The sequence below is a fragment of the Rhinatrema bivittatum genome, chromosome 4 (genome assembly GCF_901001135.1).
Source record: "Rhinatrema bivittatum chromosome 4, aRhiBiv1.1, whole genome shotgun sequence".
NCBI lineage: Eukaryota > Metazoa > Chordata > Amphibia > Gymnophiona > Rhinatrematidae > Rhinatrema > Rhinatrema bivittatum.
This window is the reverse complement of record NC_042618.1, coordinates 340,205,463-340,225,243: the sequence shown is the minus strand read 5'-3', so window position 1 is coordinate 340,225,243 and position 19,781 is coordinate 340,205,463. Positions and strand designations below refer to the sequence as shown.

At 44.6% G+C, this 19,781-nt stretch overlaps 1 protein-coding gene across 6 annotated transcripts in view; it reads left to right on the top strand.

The window, feature by feature from the left end:
• ITGB4 (integrin subunit beta 4) overlaps nt 1-19,781 on the top strand; it is a 131,719-nt gene that overhangs the window by 70,679 nt on the left and 41,259 nt on the right. For all 6 annotated transcript variants that reach the window (XM_029600498.1, XM_029600500.1, XM_029600499.1 and 3 more), the window contains 11 exons: nt 7,684-7,806; nt 8,267-8,373; nt 8,990-9,023; nt 10,022-10,207; nt 11,163-11,266; nt 12,903-12,961; nt 13,259-13,282; nt 13,730-13,878; nt 13,973-14,152; nt 16,731-16,879; nt 18,552-18,759. In XM_029600498.1, the coding sequence (XP_029456358.1) occupies nt 7,684-7,806; nt 8,267-8,373; nt 8,990-9,023; nt 10,022-10,207; nt 11,163-11,266; nt 12,903-12,961; nt 13,259-13,282; nt 13,730-13,878; nt 13,973-14,152; nt 16,731-16,879; nt 18,552-18,759 (1,323 nt within the window). The remainder of the gene's footprint in view (nt 1-7,683; nt 7,807-8,266; nt 8,374-8,989; nt 9,024-10,021; nt 10,208-11,162; nt 11,267-12,902; nt 12,962-13,258; nt 13,283-13,729; nt 13,879-13,972; nt 14,153-16,730; nt 16,880-18,551; nt 18,760-19,781) is intronic.

Below are 19,781 nucleotides of genomic sequence, written 5' to 3'. Positions count from 1 at the left end.
CTAATGAAGTACATGGGACTTGGACCCCGAGGCTGGGCGGGGTTTAGGAGATCTTATTACCATTTATTAAACTGGCGAGTTAACCCTGTTCACACTATCGATTATGGCTGACCTAAAATTAGTATCCTTAAATGTATGGGGATTACATTCACCTATTAAATGTAAAAAGATTTTGAACCATCTAAAGAGGGCAAGAGCGCGAATAGTATTCTTACAAGAGACCCATTTATCTGACAAAGAACACAGAAAATTAAAATAAGATTGGGTGGGCCAATGCTATTGTACATCTTATTCCACAAAAAGTAGGGGAGTTGCCATCCTGATACCCAAAGATTGCCTCTTTGTTATGGAGAAGCAGATTAAAGATAAAGATGGCAGATTCCTCATCATATGTGGCACTACTGGAATATAAAAAATCCTATTGTGCAATGTTTATGCCCCAAATATTTATAGCCATGAGTTTTTTATGGGTCTGACCTCTGAGCTAGGACAACATCTTCAGCATAAATTAATGTTAGGAGGGGACTTCAGTTTGCCCATTGATCCAAAATTAGACACTAAACCAATCAGAACCGGAATTCCTAATAGGGATACAGAGGGGATCTACTTTTTGATGAAAGAGCTCCCAACTGATAGATGCTTGGCGAATACTACATCCTACGGAGCTAGACTTTACATATTATTCAAAGGTCCATAACTCCTATTCAAGAATAGATTTTTTTTTATCTCCACGGATATGTTTCCAAAGCTTAGAGATGCTAGCATTGATCTTATTACGGTTTCAGATCATGCACATATAACTATAGATTTAGCCATAAATACACATCCAAAAACTCCATAACAATGGAGGCTTTCCCCTACACTTTACCACAATGCAGAGTTTGCTACATATTTAAAAATAAATGAGAGGAATATGTTCAATTCAATCATGTAGAAGATGTTTCAAGTAATACCTATTGGAATGCTAAAGCTGTATTAAGGGGACAGATAATTGCGTATGTAGCTTATAAAAATAAGCTCAGAGATCAAGAGATACTCTCGTTACAAAATCAACTTAGAGCCTTAAAAAATAACAAAACATATTTCTAACTTAGCCAACAAATTACAAGATGAAATAACTTTGGTTACATAAACCCTTAATCACTTGCTATATTAAAGAAAAGTGCAACATATTCTCCAATTTAAAACCCAATCTTTTAGACAGGGTAATAAAGCCGCAAACTTCTAGCAAGATTAATTAAAAATATCAAACCCAAGCACTACATTACAAATATGATAGACTCTAACAGAAACATTCAAGCTTCCCAAGCAAAAATCACTGAAATAATGCTCAAGTTCTATCAAACATTATATTCAAAAAAAAGGAAAAGATGAAAAAGCCCAAAAAAATTTCTTTGAGAACTTGCAGCTACCTCAAATACCAGAAATGTGGCACCAGAGTTTATCTAATCCCATCTCTGCATCGGAAATATCATATGCAATTAGTCAGTTAACTTTGGCAAAAGCACCGGGGCTGGATGGCTTTGGAGCTGAATTTTATAAGCTGTTAAAAGAAGAAGTTGTAACCCTCCTGCAAAATTTATATCCGACGTGTGTTCAAAAAGGCAGTTGGTCTTCAGATATGAATAAAGCCCTAATAGTCATTTTTCCTAAACCAGGTAAAGCCTTAACACAGGCGGGCTCGTATAGGCCCATTTAGTTAATCAATGTAGATATTAAAATACTAGCCTCAATATTAGCCAATAGACTGAGGGGAATCATCCCTGACCTCACTGCTCCAGATCAGACCGGCTTTGTAAAGAATAGGAACGGAGTTGCTAACATACACAAATCAATAGAAGCCCTCTGGTCTGGAAACTTAGAAAATCCTAATGGGTTCATTGCTAGTTTAGTGCCTGAAAAAGCATTTGACAATGTTCAATGGGACTATATGTTTTGGCTACTAAACAAATGTGGATTCCCGCAACTCTTCATAGCATGGATTAAATTCTTGTACACGATGCCAACCGCCTGCATAAATATAAATGGAGAACTATCTGTGAACCTTTTACCCTTGAAAGTGGCACAAGACAGGGTTGTCCACTATCCCCATTGTTGTACATCCTGACAGTGGAACCGTTGGTTACCAAAATAAAAACTACTCCGGATATTCATGGCTTTCGCCTGGGGTCGAAAGAATATAAAATTTGTCTATTCGCTGATGACATGCTGTTATTTTTAAGAAATCCCCATATTGCATTACCAGCTCTAATGACTCTTATTGAGCAATTTGGGCAATTTGCTGGCTTGAAGATAAATTTTTCCAAATCCGAAGCCCTACCTATATCACCTTCCTTACAAGAGACATGGCAAGGTGTTTTTCCCCTATCTTGGTCTAAAGGGTCCTTTAAATGTTGTAAAAATGGCAGTGTGCCAAACTCTGTGGTAATTCAGATTGTAGCCCTCGAGAGGGTGATTTAATTGATCCTATGGTCACTCTCTGATTGCAATCCTGTAAATATGAGGACAGCTTGTATTCAGTTGGATAGAATAGATTCAAACCATTTAATGGCACTGCCAATGTTTCCTAAGCACTGAATCAGAAGTTGGTGCTTGATGGTGTCAAATGCAGTGGAAAGATTTAATAGAATTAGGATAGGGTCACTCCCTTAGTCTGCGTTGAAATGAATTCTGTTAGGGATGGCCAGGAGAACTGATTCAGTTCCATGAACTTTCCTGGAGCCAGATTGGTGAGGATGTAGGATATTTTCTCTTCAAGAAAATTGAGGAGTTGGAAGTAGACCACTTTTTCTACTAGACTGATAGAAAGGGGAGACTGGACGGCAGTGATAGATTATTTTTGGATCAAAGTCTGGTTTCTTCAGGACAGGATTGATGATTGCCTTTTTAAGTGAGCTTGGTAAAAAACCTTGAGATAAGATGGCATTGATTATAGAAGAATGGTGCTAAATCCTGTTTCAGGGGGAGGGGGGGTATTGGGTCTAAAGGGCTTGTGGATTGGTTGATTCTTTGAAGGATATTTCCACCTCTTGGATTATGATCGTTCTAAAGTCAGAAAACAGGATGCTGTCTGGAGGGAGCTGGAGTAGTCCTGCCAAGGATGGTGAGTTGATACTTATCAGGCTGATACAGTAAAGCGCAGCCGCGGTTATCCTGTTTTTAACCCGCTTTGTACGCACATTTTGGACACGTATGTCTAATCCACGATTCAGTATCCAGTTTTATGCATCCTTACCGCTCACTGAAATCGACGCGTATCCCTTTCCACCCGCCGCATGTATGTTATGTTAATGATCGGATTAGCTATTCCCTCCGATACAGTAACGTGCGCCCAGATTATCGCATTTTTAACCAGCTATTTTGCCGCGTCTTTAACCTGCAAATTTACCGCCTACCCTGACCCTGGATTTAGTGTGGTGAACTTAGCCGCCCAGTCCCAAACCAACCCAATCCACAGAAAAAAATGCTTCTCGCATAAGGGGGAAAAAAGTAACCCAACCTGGCACCACCGCGCTTAACCTCAGAGTACTTCGGTTCCGTAGGGAAGAATGGACACCGTTTCTGGGGGCTCCTCTGACCTTCTCGTGGGTCTGGGCTCCTTGTCGTCATTGACTTGCAGTGGGCACGAGCTCCTGTATCAGGCCCTATCCCTACACACCCTACGCCGTGACCTCGGACGTCCAGCCGAGCGCTCAGGTCGCGGCATGCATTCATGCACCTTCCCACTGCCTTGAGCGCCCAACTTGGATGTCCAGGCGGGCGCTCAAGGCAGCGGGAAGATGCATGAACGCACGCCACGACCTGAGCGCACGGCTGGATGTCAGAGGTCACAATTATTACAAAAAATAAAGCAAGGCGCAGGGCGAAAATCATTTCTGTATTACGCTCGGGCATTGGGGATTGCCAGCTTGACTCTTTCACAGAAGGCAAGGGTCAGGCAAGCCCAGGCAGCTGGCGATCAGCGGCAGGGAGCCAACAAAGCACCTTTATGTGCAGCTCCGATTTTCCGCCTCCTTCGAACGGGCAAAAGAGAGACAAAATTTCACGGGCAAACTTTCCCCCAGCCCCCGCTCACTTGCCCTGGCTGCGGCCACGCAAGCCCCCAGCAGCAGCAGCAGAAGGGTGTCCATGGGTGCCGCTCTCCCATGCGGGCGCACTGACAGCTCCGGAGCAGCCCCAGTCCTCTCTCCCCTCCTCCCGAGGCGCGCACCGCGGCTCCCCTGCCTCCCGGGGGCAGCCGGCGGCGAGAGTGGCTTCAGCAGCCCGGGGTGGATCGGGCGCTCCCCATGCGAGGCAGCTTCCAGCAGCCCCCGCCAGCGAAGGTGCTGGGCGCTCAGGTCGCGGCGTGCATTCATGCACCTTCCCGCTGCCTTGAGCGCCCGCCTGTACGTCCAATTTGGGCGCTCAAGGCAGCAAAGGTGCATGAACTCACGCCATGACCTCTGACGTCCAGCCAGGCGCTCAGGTTGCGGTGTGCGTTCATGCACCTTTCCGCTGCCTTGAGTGCCCACCTTGGACGCTGAAGGCAGCGGGAAGGCGCATGAACGCACGCCGCGACCTGAGCGCCGTGACCTGAGCGCCCAACTTGCTGCCGCTGTCAAGCACCTTCCCGCTGCCTTGAGTGCCCAAACTTGGACGCTCAAGGCAGCGGGAAGGCGCATGAGCGCACGCCTTGACCTGTACGCTGTGACCTGAGCGCCCGACTTGCTGCCGCTGTCATGCGTCCGACTTGCTGCCACTGTCATGCGCCTTCCCGCTGCCTTAAGCGCCCAACTTGAATGCTCAAAGCAGCAGGAAGGCGCATGAGCGAACGCCGTGACCTGTACGCTGTGACCTGAGCGCCCGACTTGCTGCCGCTGTCATGAGCCTTCCCGCTGCCTTGAGCGCCCAACGGCACTCAAGGCAGCGGGAAGGCACATGAACGCACACCGTGACCTCGGACGGCACCGGCCCGCCGCAGGCCAGTCCACGCTCCAGCCTGTGCGGTCAGTCCCTGGAACTGGAGAAGGAGCTGGTGCTGCACATGAAGAAAGAGTATTTTGGTGAGTAACTAGTGTGTGGTACTTGCTTCAATGCCGACAGATGTTCATGGGCCTTCCCCCTGCCTTGAGCGCCCAGGCTGGATGTCCAAGCTGCGACCTCGGACTTCCAGCTTGGACGTCCAGCCGGACGCTCATGGCAGCGGGGTCTGTAGGAGAACCATCCACTTTCCTGGTGGAATGACATTTAAAATGACATTTCAAATGACAGGTACCAGTGCACCCAGGATACTGTATAGGCGCTGTACTGCCCTATACAGTAAAATGGATTGCACACGCCTACCGCTTCATGGACGTGCTTTGGACGCCGCTTGCATTTGTGTCTCATTTGAATACTGTATCGAGCGGTATGTGAACCAAATTGTGCGCGCAGCAAACGAGGGTGCGCCCGGCACTGCTGCACTCTCTTACACGTCCTTACTGTATTGGCCTGTATGTTAGGTAAAATAGGGGAAAATGGAGATGTATCTGAGGAGAAGCGTATTGCTTGAATTTTATCCAGAAAGAATTTTGCAGTCTTCTGCATTGTGGTTTCCGTTTGGTTAGTAGTTTCTCCAATCCCTATGTTGGAGAGTTTCTGTATTAGTTCGAAGAGCTTACCCAGGTGGCTCAGATTTTTTTTTATATTATTTATTTTATTTAGATTTATACTCCACTTTTCACACTCTACTTGGGTAACATCAAGCTAGGTGGAGAGAACATTGCACAAATCTCATCTTTGGGTGAGTTTCCTCTCTCCGTAGGTCATCAAATCGTCACAAGAGACCACTGTTCTGTTTGTACGTCTCACATTGAATGTCAAAGTGGCCCCTAACCCCCTACACTAATACCTAAACCTCACCTCGAGTTACTAGGTGGGCCTCCCATAGGGATACAAATACCTATCTAGGGAGAGGACATTATGGCTAGTCTCTCTCTCTCTCTTTCTCTTTCTCTCTCTCTCTCTCTCTCAACATCACAAAATGTACTAATATCTTACCACCCCATAACGCAAGCTATTGCACGGCTTAGAGCTACTAAAAAAGGTGTAGTTAAACTCGGCATTAAGTCTGTGCAATAGCACTTCGCAGACTGGCAAACCCAGCCCGCCCCTAACTCCTCCTCTTTTTTGGATTTACATCACACCATATGATATGGTGCTATCGCATGCATTAACGGGGCTTTTTGCATGCGATAAGCCCTTAACGCATGCAAAAACGCCTTAGCGCATTTTGATAAATGACCCCCTAAGTTTGTACCCGAGGTATTGGAGGGTAAAGTGACTTGCCCAAGGTCACAAGGAGTGACAGCAGGACTCGATAGTTCTAGTTGTTTGGAAATGTTGTTTTTAGCCTGTCAAATAGCTGCTTTATATATTTTTTGAGTGCCTCTTGAAAGGTGGAGATTGTAATCTGTTTTGTGTTTCTGCCATGTTTGTTCCAGTTAATGAGATTGCTACTTGAAAAGACCCTCCTAGAACCTTGGGCAGTTTTTAGAGGGTTTGCTGGAGTTTGGCTTGAAAGGAGTTAGGGTATTGATAGCTGACGTGAATTCATTGTTCCATAGTTGGACTAGGAGTTTGGGTGAGTCTGTGATAGTTATATATGCTGGTATGTTGAATGTTTTTTATCTTTTCATTTGTGATGGAGGAAGGAGATGTGTATGTTGTAGGATTGAATGGTGGCCTGGACTTAGTAGTGGTCTGACCAGGAGATTAGATCTACTGCTATTGTGATAGGATCAAGATTAATATTTGCAGAGTGAAAAATTAGATTGAATGACCATCTTTATGAGTGGGTACCTTGATTAGCTGAGTGACGCCAAGATCTTCCATATTGAATCAGATGGTACTTGAAGTCTCCTATTGTGTAACAGTGGTCATGTCACATATGAATTCAGAGTTTTTCAGAAAGGAGTCAAGAGTGATTATCCACGGGGTCGATATATAAGAACAAGTTTAGGTCCTTCGCTGCCTTAGTCTTTCAAAATTAGGCAGTCAACACTGCCTATTTGTTGAGTGGCGACTAGATCTAGAGACAAGATGTGACTGAAAATGACAGCAACTTCTCTCCGGCCCAGGGATCAGGGGATATGGTATCCTGGAGGAGAAAGTTGGGTGATGGTGACAGTGTCACCCTCTTCTATCTAGGTCTTTTTAAGAGAGAGGATTTGGTGCTTGAATTCTTCAATAAGGTCAAGGACATTGTAAGATTTGTTATTTACTGGGAGTATACTGAGATGGCCAAATCCTAGAGAAGAGAGGGAACTTTGTTTTAGCATGATAAGGGAATAAATCGATTGGATGGTAAGAAGGTTCTCCTGCCCTTAAATCACCTGTATGGGTAGAGTCGACCTGTTGAAGCACATTATGATGGTATGTTGTTGTCTTCAGTAGTGGTGGTATTTCCTGGCCTACCTCTTAGTCCTTTGGCTCTGTGTAGGTTTGTTTGTCCTTGATTGTGAGTGGGTGTGTGTGTGTGTGTGAATGTGATTATGTGCAGCTGGGTGTTTCCTTAGCTGGCAATGCATGTGAGTGTGGTTGTGTGTAGCCGGGTGTGTCCTTGGCTGACTCTGTGTAAATGTGCTTGTGTGTGGGTGGTTGTCCTTGGCTGTGCATTGCTCCTCATTCCTTTTAACTGACCTCTTGCACCCTCTCTTTCCCCAGCGGACGAGGTGAATGAGCTCTGCACCTTCCGAGATGAAGAAGACGATTGTACATACCGCTATACGGTGGAGGGAAATCCAGATGTTGAGAAAAACCACACCATCCTTGTGCAGAATAAGAAAGGTGAGAGTCAGGAGAGGAGAACCGCTGAGCAGAGCAACAGGTACTTCAAACCTGTTCCCTTAGAGCACAATTTGTGCCTAATTTCCAGTGTTAGCTCTCTCCACTTGTTCTTTACTTTCTTTTGTTTTTTTCCTCCTTTTTTTCTCTCATTTCTTCTTCTTCCTTTGTTGCTTCAGTGCCTTTCGGTAGCACAGACTGGAGACATCTCTCCGAGTGACTTTCACTAGTATAATCTGGAGCAATCCCTCTCCCTGTGTCTCATCTCTCCTCCTTCTCTGGATCTTGCATAGACTGAGAGGATCTCTTTGGCAGTCTCTCACTAGCACAGACTGATGGCTCCTTCTCATGTTTGTCAGTAGCTCAGACTGAGAGATTCCTCCCCTCTTTGACACTGGCATTGCCTCCTTGTTTCCTACCTCTTGCCTCTGCTCTGTGACACTCTCTTTTTGCCCTTTTTCAGAGTGTCCGCCAGGTGGATTCTTGTGGCTCATCCCCCTGCTCATTTTTCTGATGCTGCTCCTGGGGTTGCTGCTGCTGCTCTGTTGGAAGTACTGTGCCTGCTGCAAGGTGAGAGCATCCCCACGTGCTCCAGGAGCTGAGATGGTGTCCCCCTGCATGCCCATCAGTCAGCACCCGGTGCCTTATCCTCACATCAGGATGTGGCACAGGGTTCTCCCCCTTAAGGTTCTGAAGAAACACAGGATGGGGGGTCCGGATCACTGGGTGGCTGAGGGGGAGAGGCCAATAAGAGCTTTGAGGATCCTTGAAACTCTTTCGTTCTGTATCCAGCTCACGAGCATCCTGGTTCTTACGTGTACCTGCTGGGTTCAGATCTCTGATCAAAACCAGCCTTTTCTCATTTTGGGACTCCGGCAGCAAGTTTTAGCGAACTGCCCGGAGTCTTTGGAATAGTAATGAGGCCCGGAAGGCATGGAGCACTTTCTCTTTCTTGCATCTGCATGGCTGGGAGTGGGAGGAAGGATTCCCACAAGGCAGGACCGGAAAAGGTTTCCACTGAAAGATGGTTGGGAGTGCTGCACAGTGTCTGCACGAAGGATGGCTTCCTCAGAAGGAGAGAGGGGACTCTGTGGAGGTGGGACTGTCACGAGTGGGTGAGCCACCGTGAACTGTATACATAACCCAAACGTGTCATTCTTTCTCTTTTTTTTCCTTCTTTTTGTAGGCCTGCCTAGCGCTGTTGCCCTGCTGTAATCGAGGTATCTTTGCTTTAAAGTGCTTTGGTTTTACTTATTTTCTGATGGGGAAGAAGCTGCCGGTCACTTATTTGTTATTTATTTTATTTATTAGATTTATATACCGTTATTCTTTTTGTCAAACAATAAAACAATCAGTAAAATTATTAAAATTAAAATTTTTAAAACAAATAAAATAATTAAATAAACAACAACAATAATAAAATAGAGGAAAATACATCCTTTCATCGGTCCAATTAACAGAGTAGAAACTGGGAGAAAAGGATTTCAGAAGGCTTCTGGAAGAGGAGGAGGCAGAGCCAAGAACCCAGGGCCTGTAGGGTAGACTGTGGATAATGTGAAAAAGGATCGCTTTAAAGAGTGTATCCATGGGAGGTGGGAGCCGGGGAGGAAGTGTTCAGGCTCGCTTTGAAAAACGTGAGGATACAGTTAGAATCTCTGAGCTCCATATTCAAAAGCATTTAGCTGGCTAAATGAATATTTTGGCACATATCCAGCTAAATTCTAGCCATCTAATAAGTTAGGAAGCTGGAATTTAGCCAGATAAGTTAAAAGCATTCCAGGGGCGTACCTGGGAGAAGTTGAGTTAGCTAGCTAAGTTTACTGGCTTACGCCTATATTCAGAGTTAGCCAGGTGAATTAGCTGGTTGTCTGGTCAGGCTAACGAGCTGTCCTAAAGTTAGCTGGCTAACTTTAAGATAACCGGCTATATTCAATAGTTCAATTGCATTATTGAGTTTTCCTCCAAAGGCGTAGCCAGATAAGTTTGTCAGACTAACTGTGCTATCCATACTGAATTTGAATATGGACTTCTCTGCTGCACATGTCATGGAAGCTATGCTGATGGAGTTCTGCTTCCCCCCTTATGTGGGAGAATGGTCAGTGGGAATAATAGTCTCTGTGTTGATAGTATTCTTCCAACACCAGCATCCTAGAGTCAAGTTAAATCCTAAAAATCAGGATTATGATGGCAGCTCTTTGGCGGCTTCTCTCTTCCTCAGGTCGCACTGTTGGGTTCAAGGAAGATCACTACATGCTGCGGCAGAGCCTCATGTCCTCTGACCATCTGGACACTCCCATGGTGCGGAGCGGCGCTCTCAAGGGGAGAGACACTGTGCGCTGGAAGATCAACAACAATGTACACAAGCCAGCCCCTCCACCATCATCTCTGAACCCCAAGGATCTCAGTAAGTTCCCCCACGCCACCTTTCCTTAATTCCCTGAATCTAAATGAGCGCCCTTTACTGCTGTCCTTGAATCTCAACGATCTGTGTTCACCTCACACTCGGATCTGAATGATAAAACTCAAAGTATCTCTCCACCTCTCATCCCTGAACTCCAAGAATGTGAGTAAGGGTCCTTCACCTTCAGCACTGAGCTCTGAGAATTTGATTCACTATTTCGCATTCCTATCCCTGCACCACAAGCAAGGGCGGATTCCGGGTAAAGATCGGCCCGGGGATTTTCCCCCCAAATCGGCCCAGAAGATACCCCATGGTCTGCCAAGCGCAGCTTTGTCGCGGCCGCGCTCAGCAGACCATGTGACCAGAGCGACCGGCCCACCAGGGGATGCTCGATCCCCTGATAGGCCAATCTGCCCCTGACCACAAGTATCTAAATAAGTGTCCGTCACCCTTAACCTTTTATCACAAACATCTGAGTTAGTGTTCTTTCTTTCTCTGGCTCCCTTTCTTATTTTTGAACCAAGATATCAACTACAGCTTATTTGTTGCCCTATGTTCATTATCTTTGGACCCAAATAGCCTTTAACAACTGGCCTTGACTTGGGGTCTTTAGAAAGTGGGCAATTGCTAGAGGAGGGACAGTTGGGGTATGCTAATGGGATCATTGATTGTAAGGAGAATTAAGTGGCTGGTGACTGGGAGATCTCAGGTCCTTTGTCCTCTACTGAATATTTCAGACCTTCTGGTTTGATGATGGGAAAGAGGAGAGCCTCTGATCTTTTTCTCTGAGCTGGATGTCTTATCCTTCTTAGGACGGGGGGTGGGGTGTCAGGTCTTCTGCTCCAGTTAAGGGTCTCATTTTAGTCATTCTTAGTTGACCACTGGCTCAGTTTCTCTTCTATGCCTGCTAGTGGGATCCTGTATAATAACTCTGATTTCCATACTTTTTCTGTCTCAGTTCAGTATGGTCTCTCTTTGAGGCTGGCACGACTGTTTACAGAAAACCTCTCCAAGCCAGAAAATCGCGAGAGTGATCAACTGCGCAAGGAGGTGGAAGAAAACGTAAGTGCCATATCGCCTTTCCATGTCTTATGCTTTTACATTTGTTATGTGAACGAGACAGCTAGAGTTAATGCCACTGCTGGGTTCCTGACTCCCAGGCTGTCCTTAGCATCTGATGGTACCAGGCATTCATGGTTCCAGACATCACAGCGAATCATTTCAGTCACTGTATGTAGAGTTTCCTCGTGAGACAGGAGCTGCTGTCTATCATCCTTCCTGGATCTGGTATGATCTGACTGTAAAACAAAAGCCTGAATATATACTATGAGAAGTAGTGAATTAGACTTCCTGCTTCTCCAAAAATTATGACCAATAAAATATACCAATAAAATCAGGCTTCTCTTTTCAGTATGTTTTGCTCTCCATCACTTTAATGATTTGCCTGGAAGTAGGATGTGGGCTCAGGAATCACTTGGTTCCCGCTGCCAGCTCCCAGCTGAAGGAATGATCCTCTGCTTGTGACATCACAAATGATGGCTGAGGAAGGGGGACTGTGATGTGTTGAGCTCAGAAAATGCCTTCACCAAATGTCATAAGGATTCTAAGAAGCATGAGACCCTGATTTCTTTATGTAATTGCAAAAGAAGCTTGCATCAGAAAGGGAGTAATGCCCAGGGGTCTAGGAGCAGATCATTTTGAAAGGCATTTGCCCAGGTAAAATGACCTGACTGAAAATTGGCTTCTTCAAACAGCCATGGGGGAAAAAAGAGGCATTTCTGTGTACCTTTAGCTCGGGGGCAGCAAGGGTGGGGGTGGGGAGGATAATAGCATGCGTACATTTTGATTTTCAAATGTACACGCGCCTATTTGTCTGCCATCACCACCCACACAAATAACAGATACAAAGTACATGGACATTTAGCATGTGGCCTTTGCACTTGATTTTCAACGAGAAACAATGTGTGAGTAGTTTCTTTTGAAAACATTCCTAAAGTATGCATATTTAAAGAGCTCACGTATTTTGCAACTATGTAAGCTATTTGAAAATTGCTCCTATTGTTCATAGCCATTGGGAGCAGTCAGTGTTTTAACCCACCCCTTCCCTCACCACATCATGTATATTGCAATATTTCAAAAGTGCCCATCTGCTATCAATTATAAACATTATTGAAAATTAGTATTTTTTTTGCATTTCCCCTGTTTTCCTCAAGAGCAGCTATGTGTGAAGTAGAAGGTCAACCTCCATCACTCATGCATGCAAGCACGCACACACTGGATCCCATTGGTTCATATTTCCTAGAGTCACAAATGACATCTCAGACACAGAATGAGCCAGTCAAGTACTGGTGGATATGATGTCACTTCTGAGGTCCTTCCGAGCACAGCTGCCTGCGAGGAAGGCAGGAGAGCGTCTGAAAGAACTTTGGAAATTCACCACTTTCCGTAGGAATGTTTGCGGTTCCCAAACGATGTGCCTTGAGATGGCTCTGTGCTGCGTGCATGTCTGAAGTCATGTCTGGAGCATGCTGGGTACACTTTTACATGAGTGTGTGAGAAGGTTAATTTCGGTACTAGGTTATTGTGCCCTGTAGAGCCCTCAGCTCCCTGCTGATCCCAAAGTTTTGCCCGGTGGTCATGAAAAGCTCCAGGTGTACACGTGTCATGTTTCTGATAGACCCTTCTTTTCCCTTGGCAGCTAAATGATGTATACAAACAGATCCCCGGCGCCCACAAACTGCAGCAAACAAAATTCAGGTGAGTTTTGGTGTCCCGGACTGGGGAGCAGAGAGCTGGGTTCAGGTTATCCGGCACAGTAGAAACCATCTTTTTGCCTTTCTATACCTACCTCAGGAGCTGTAGAAGCCATTAGTTGCAGGTTGCAAATTAAGGAGAGGGCAAGGAAAAAAAAACCTGTTAAGCATGCATTGATCAGCTCACTTGCACAGTGAGTTGGCGTTGTTGGTAGGGCATGAACTTGAGTCTTGATGCTGATATTAGTCTGTACTCTAATGAGGATACTCACTCACTCTTGCCGTCTTCTCCATTCGACAGGTTGCAGTCCAATGCTGGGAAAAGGTAAGTGCATCTCTTAGCACACTCCGTCCTGCCACCTCTCTCTTCTCACTCCTGAGTTTCCCTAACCTTCTCATATTCTGCCTCTATCCCCATTCTGTCTTGGTCTTGAGTCTCTTTATCCTCACCCCCTTATCTTTCTGCCTCTCAGCCTGTCTCTTTCACTCTTCCCCTCCAGTCTCTTTTATTGTGTCTGTGTTGCATTCATGAAGAGCAATTCCCCATCTCGCCAGCCTTGTGCATGATAACGACTGCACGTTATGTTGATCTCTAGATTCATTTTTCCATGATTATACAGGTACATGTGGGGGGTATGCTTATCTCAGGAGGACCAGCAGGGTATACTCTGGCCCAAGGGAGGGAACAACAGGGCAAGAAAAGAACTTGAGCCTTGATGAAGGGACTGGAGATGGAGAGAGTGACTGAGTGGCTGGCTTGTCCCATTTTCAGGCAGGATCACACAATTATGGACACAGTTCTGGTGGCCCCTCGTTCCGCTGAGCCCGATATTGTGAAAGTGACGGAGAAGCAAGTCTCTCAAGAGGTGTTCAATGACCTGAAGGTGTCTCCTGGGTATTACACTGTTATATCAGATAGAGGTAAGGACAGAGACTCGCTCACAGGGTTATGAATGAAAGCAATGCTTGAGCTCACATGGGTTAACTTTAACCCTTCTGGCCTTCTACTCCCCAGATGCCCATGGCATGGTAGAATTCCAGGAAGGGGTAGAGTCTGTGGATGTTCGAGTCCCCCTCTTCATCAGAGATGAGGACGACGATGAGAAACAGCTGCTGGTGGAGGCTGTGGATGTTCCCATGGGCATAGCAGAGATAGGACGTAGAGCTGTCAATATCACCATCATCAAAGAGCAAGGTACTGGGCATGACTGTGAGAGAAAAGGCTCAAAGGGGTATTAGGAGGCTTACATGTGCACCTTCTATCTAGTAAACACACAAATGTAATCAAGACTGCTGCTCAAACTCCAGGTAACCTGTAGGCTATGGCTCAGGCCTGGTTTTCTGGCCCTGGCCATTCTGCTTTAGGAGCCAAAACACTCGGTGCAAAATAATATTCATAATGCTGTGTTATGCATTTATATTTGTATAACACCTCCAAACTGATCAAGAAAAAAGCTGTAATTCTATCAAGTGGTCTTCTAGAAATTCCTTCTTTTTAGTTAGTGCAGTAATAGTATTTAGAATTTATTGGCCTGGTCTTCATACGCAGTCCTGTACAGGACCGACCACATGGTTACAAGGTTCATTGGCCAAAGAGGCTGTGACTGGCTAACATCAACTGGGGAGAGCTGAGGAAAGAATCACACCCAAGTGTTCATGGGTGCCAGTGCCTTCCAGCTCTTGGGTAGAATCCAAAAGTGAGGGACAAGAGAAACCCCTGAAAGCAACAGTTGCATCATCTGAAAATCTGAGCGATGTTTTAAGGTTTTGGACTTGGCGGTTCTCTCTTGCTCCTTTTAGGCTTGCATCTCAATAAGTGTTTAACTTTTAGATGCTTTTCTTTCTTTCTTTCTTTCTTTCTTTGGTTTTTTTTTTTTTTTAGAAACTGTTTATGATGCTTTGTCTGTGTGTGTATTAGCAAATTGTTTGTGTCATTGTAACCCGTTTAGAACTGCTGGTAGCCTGGATCTGCAAAATACAAAATTAATAAATAAACACAATCCTATCGGTTTTAGGATATATTTATTTATTTATTTTGTTTGTTTGTTTGTAGCGGCAACCAATTAAAGTTCATCAGCATTTTCAGTTTGTTCTTGAAACAAAAGTTGCCTAATCTTTTTTCTGGCTCGTAATTGGCTTACATGTTGTGTCATTGTTGGTTTGTGCTCGGTTTTAATTTTCACAGTCTGCCCTATGGTCTTTCAGTAATTTTATTTATTTAAAAATGTTTATATACCACCTTTACAAGTGAATTGATCAAAACGGTTTACAAATATAAAAAATAAAAATATAAATGTAGTTATAAGAACCAAAATAAAAGATAGAAGAAAAAATTACATAAAATTAATTAATATAACACAAATAAATAAAATTTTCATTACAAAACAACATTTTAGGTTGAGTTCTGTAGCAATTTCTTATTGGCTTATTAAAATATTTTATGATATATTTGCTGATGATGGCATGTTAAAAGCTTTTAGTGCTTCATAAGCACGTTTAACGAAATATATTTTAAGCACTATGGGGGTAATATTCAGTCACTGACCGGATTGTATAGTTGGCTAAACTTATCTGGCTCCCCATAGATGGATATTTAGTGGTGCAGCCACACTATTGAGTACAGCTGGCTATCTTTAGGACTTCTATACGACATGGCCAGAGTTAGCCAGCTAAACTTTAGTCAGATATAAGACAGCATTTAGCCAGATAACTTGTGAGTTATCCAGTTAAATGCCACTGATTCTTGACCCCTTAGTTTACTACTACTACTACTACTACTTTATAATCATATATTCTTGTTTAAATGTATTGTTTTACAAGCATTTTTATAAACATTTTTGTACTATTTCTGTCATACTTACAAGCCTATTGTAATGTTGTTCACGTTTGTTACTATTGATTGTCATGCTACTGTGCTCTGCTTTGGGTGTGTTTTTTCAATAGGCAGAATAAAAAAATGGCAAATAAAAAAAACAAAAAACCCAAAAACAAACAACCTCCTGAGCTGACTGGGGTTAGTAGAATTACAGTGCTATGAGCCTTCACATGAAATTACCTTCAGACTTTTTCCCCTCATTTGAAACTCCCCTCTCGTCTAGCTTGGCCATCACAACGACAATCCTTAGCCAGACCAGAATCATCTCCGGCACCTGTGACTCACTCATCCCGTGTCTGCTCAGTGGGGTGATCCCATCAAATAGTGCCAGGAAGTACTTGTGAACGCTACCTCTGCCACATCCCCAGCCCTAGCCAGCCCAGGGAGCAGTAACCGGGTGTAGGAATCCAACCCAGATCTCCACTGAGCCATCAGCAGGCCATCCTTGAGAATTTCTCTTTTCACAACATGTGAGGGTATTAAAATTAGGGAGAAAACAAGACTGTTAAAATCTGAGATTCTGACAGAACTTTTTGTTAGGATCTGGGGAGAAGTAGGCTGGGATGGGGGGCACTGCCCTGTGTGTGTGAGCTCAGCAGCTTTCCCTTGTGCAAGTGAGGATAGGCATGTGCTTTAAAAATAAAAATGTTTTGTTTTTTCATTTTGAGCATGCACTAAAGCCATTTAGCACGTGCTTAAACAAGATTTTGTTAATTTTTTTTTTTTTTTTTGGTGCTGTTTGGTGTTGGAAGCAACACAAAACAGCTAACTGAATTGTTTTTGTGTTGTTTTCAAATGGCACGTCCCTATTTCAGAGCCTTTACTCACATAGCTCCAGATATTTTACACCATGGTAGTTTTAGCTGAGAATTAAATCTGTGGTATCTGCTCTTTCCAGCTAAGAGCATTGTGACATTCCTGCAACCAGCCTACACGTATAGCCGCCACGACAAAGTGGCGAAAATTCCAGTCATTCGTGAGATAATTGAAAACGGGAGGACTCAAGTCACGTACCGGACTCGGGACCTCACTGCCAAAGATGGCAAGGTATGGACTGGGGTTTCTATAAAGTGAAAGGATGACGTGCCTGCTACGTCTACACTGTCAGGCTGATGCAATATAATGTGCTCGGCCAAGCACATGGCTTTACATGCGCTTGGACACGCATTTTGGACACACATCTAAAACCCATCGTGCAATAAGGGGATTAGTGTGTCCAAAACGCACATCCAAACCGGCGCGTAGCTAATAACGCTCATTCCATGTAAATTTATGTGATGAGGTTATTAGCTATTACCCTTGATGCAAAAAATTGCCATGCAGCCATGGCATCCATTTTAACGCTGCAAATTTAACACCTACCAAGGAGAAGGCGTTAAAACATGCTGCGCTCAAGGGCTGATGTAAAAAATAAATAAATAAATCCTGCTTTCTGTGACTTCTCCTATTAGGATCCTAGCGAATAGCAGAATTATGTCCCGCTCAAGTTCTTAACAACAACTCAACAAAATCCTGCTTTCTGTGGTTCCTTCTAGGGGGAGCCCCAGAAAGCAGCATCCCCAAGGTCTGGCCCAATCGGAACCCTTGCCTGCAGTGAGTGAAGGAATGAATACGTTAATATTAAGTGTCGGGCACTTGATATTAATGTATTCACTCCTTCACTTCCTACCAATGGGTCCATTCACTGTCTCATGTCAGTGAAAGGATCAATCCCCTTTCAGAAGGCTATCCTGAAAAGGGATTGGTTCTTTCACTGACAAGTGTCAGTGAAAAGGACCAATCAGGAACAGTCCTGCCGGTGGTTGGGAGGGAGCTCTGGCCAAGCTGTTCTAGACCCACAGCCACTTCTCCTGGGTGCCCAATGCAGAGTGCTAGGGACGAACAAATTACCCATTGCGTGTCCCATTTAGCGTGGCAGCTCATTTGCCTATTGCATTGAGTGCCCAGGACAGGTGAATGTGCAATATGTGTGCTCAGTTTGGATGCACATTTTTTGCACGCTGATATTGCATTTGCCTGCATGCAGAGAATTTGCATGCCAGCTCAGTCTGCATGCTTCCATTCCCCACCTGGTTCTTGACGTCTTTACTTGCATGGCATTTCTGTCTTCTTGGAAAGTATTCAATACAGGCAGTTACACTGTTCTGCGTTCAGATTGGAAACCTCCGAGCATGTCTGCAGAATACAGCAGAGATCACGATTCTGAGAATCTGTGCCGGAATCTATGCCGGAAGAGAAATAGCCAGTAGATACCTACAAAGGCTTAAACTCTCTTTGGGGACAATTTTCTGGCTATCTTGTTTTGGGTCAAAGTCCACAGGTGCTTTCTACCCATGAACTTTATCTCAGGTTTCAAAGCTTGCCACAGTTACTTTCACTTGCATTTGCCTTTTCTGCAATTTTGCTGGAAAAGTACATGTTAGAGCTGAAAATGCAATCTACATGCATCCAAAACATTCCCCATCCCTCCTCCCCTGGGAATACCTTCTCTCAAAAAACAGCTAAAACTTGTAGGACACTGCTTTTGGCCATGCTGGAGGAGAGCATTTTTCAGAAAGCAATTTACTCCCATAAATCAGCTCTGCATGTTGCTATGCATGTGGCTTTGACAATTGCCTTCTTTACGTTTGCTAAAAGTACTGTTAACATTATTTTAGGATGTTGTTGATGCTGAGTTGCTTCTACTTCTTTGTCCTCATCTCCTCCTCCTCTCTCTCAGGACTACCTCTTCACAGATGGTGACCTGGTCTTCCAGCCAGACGAGACACGAAAGGAAGTCCCTGTGAAGCTTCTCGAACTCTCAGAGATGGATGCCCTCCTGGTGAACCGGCAGATCAAGCAGTTTGCCATGGATCTCACCAACCCCAAGAATGGTGCCAGGATCGGCAAATACCCTCAGACCACTGTCACCATCGCAGATGCACCAGGCAAGTTATGGAGCACTGGGAGGGCACCGAGTAGAAGTTTCAGGCTGCAGCCTGCATGACTTTGGGAGCAGTGCCTGTTGGATTCCCCCCCCCCCCCCGCAGATGCGGGCATGTGATCCTTACTGGCTGCATCATACTCCTTGATATGACATGCAAAGCTCTGCAATGAACTGCTTGCAGTGCAACATTTTTGGCATCTTCAAGATGCATCAGGCAGGCGCAAAACTGTAAGCAACTGCAATCAAGGTATTAAAGATTCCTGTCTTAATTCACACCTGATAATGTGGGGTGCTCAGTACAGAATGATTTCTTGATTGGATGGTATCTGTGCTCTTAAGAGGTTCATGGCAGCATCTAGTGATGGGCTTGTGCATAGCACACAGATTCACATTCAGCTTCACATAACTTTATTGGCATGACAATTTTTCATGTGTGGCCAAAGTAATATACAAAATGATTTAAATAAATGGGAACGAAAAGGAAAGAAATTGCAAAAGGTAAGTCAAGTTAAGGTACAAATTGTGGACAGCATTGCAGCAGGGACATGTCTCAAGTTTTGGTGCTGGTCGGTACTGTTGTCTGGTAAAGTTTCATTTCGGTCCTGGTGACAGGATTCTCACATTAATTGCATCAGTAGCATGGGATCTTCTTAGTGTTTGGGTAATTGCCAGGTGCTTGTGGCCTGGTTTGGCCTCTGTTGGATACAGGATGCTGGGCTTGATGGACCCTTGGGCTGACTCAGCATGGCAATTTCTTATGTTCTTATGACGTTTGTTAATCTAAGATAATCAGGGGGCTCTTGTTCCCCTGCTCTCCCCCTCTTCCAGTCCTTTTATGCACTTTAATAGATCACAAGGAAATAAAATCTCTTTGACAATGTGATCTTGTGCAGGCTTCATATCCTTACTGAGGTTTTTGGTATGTTTTATACTGAGATTTTGTTTTGTTTAAATACATTGGAAGTAAATGTTCGCTTTATGTTGGGAATCCCTGTATCAGGTCGAGTCTTTGTCTGGGAGGTT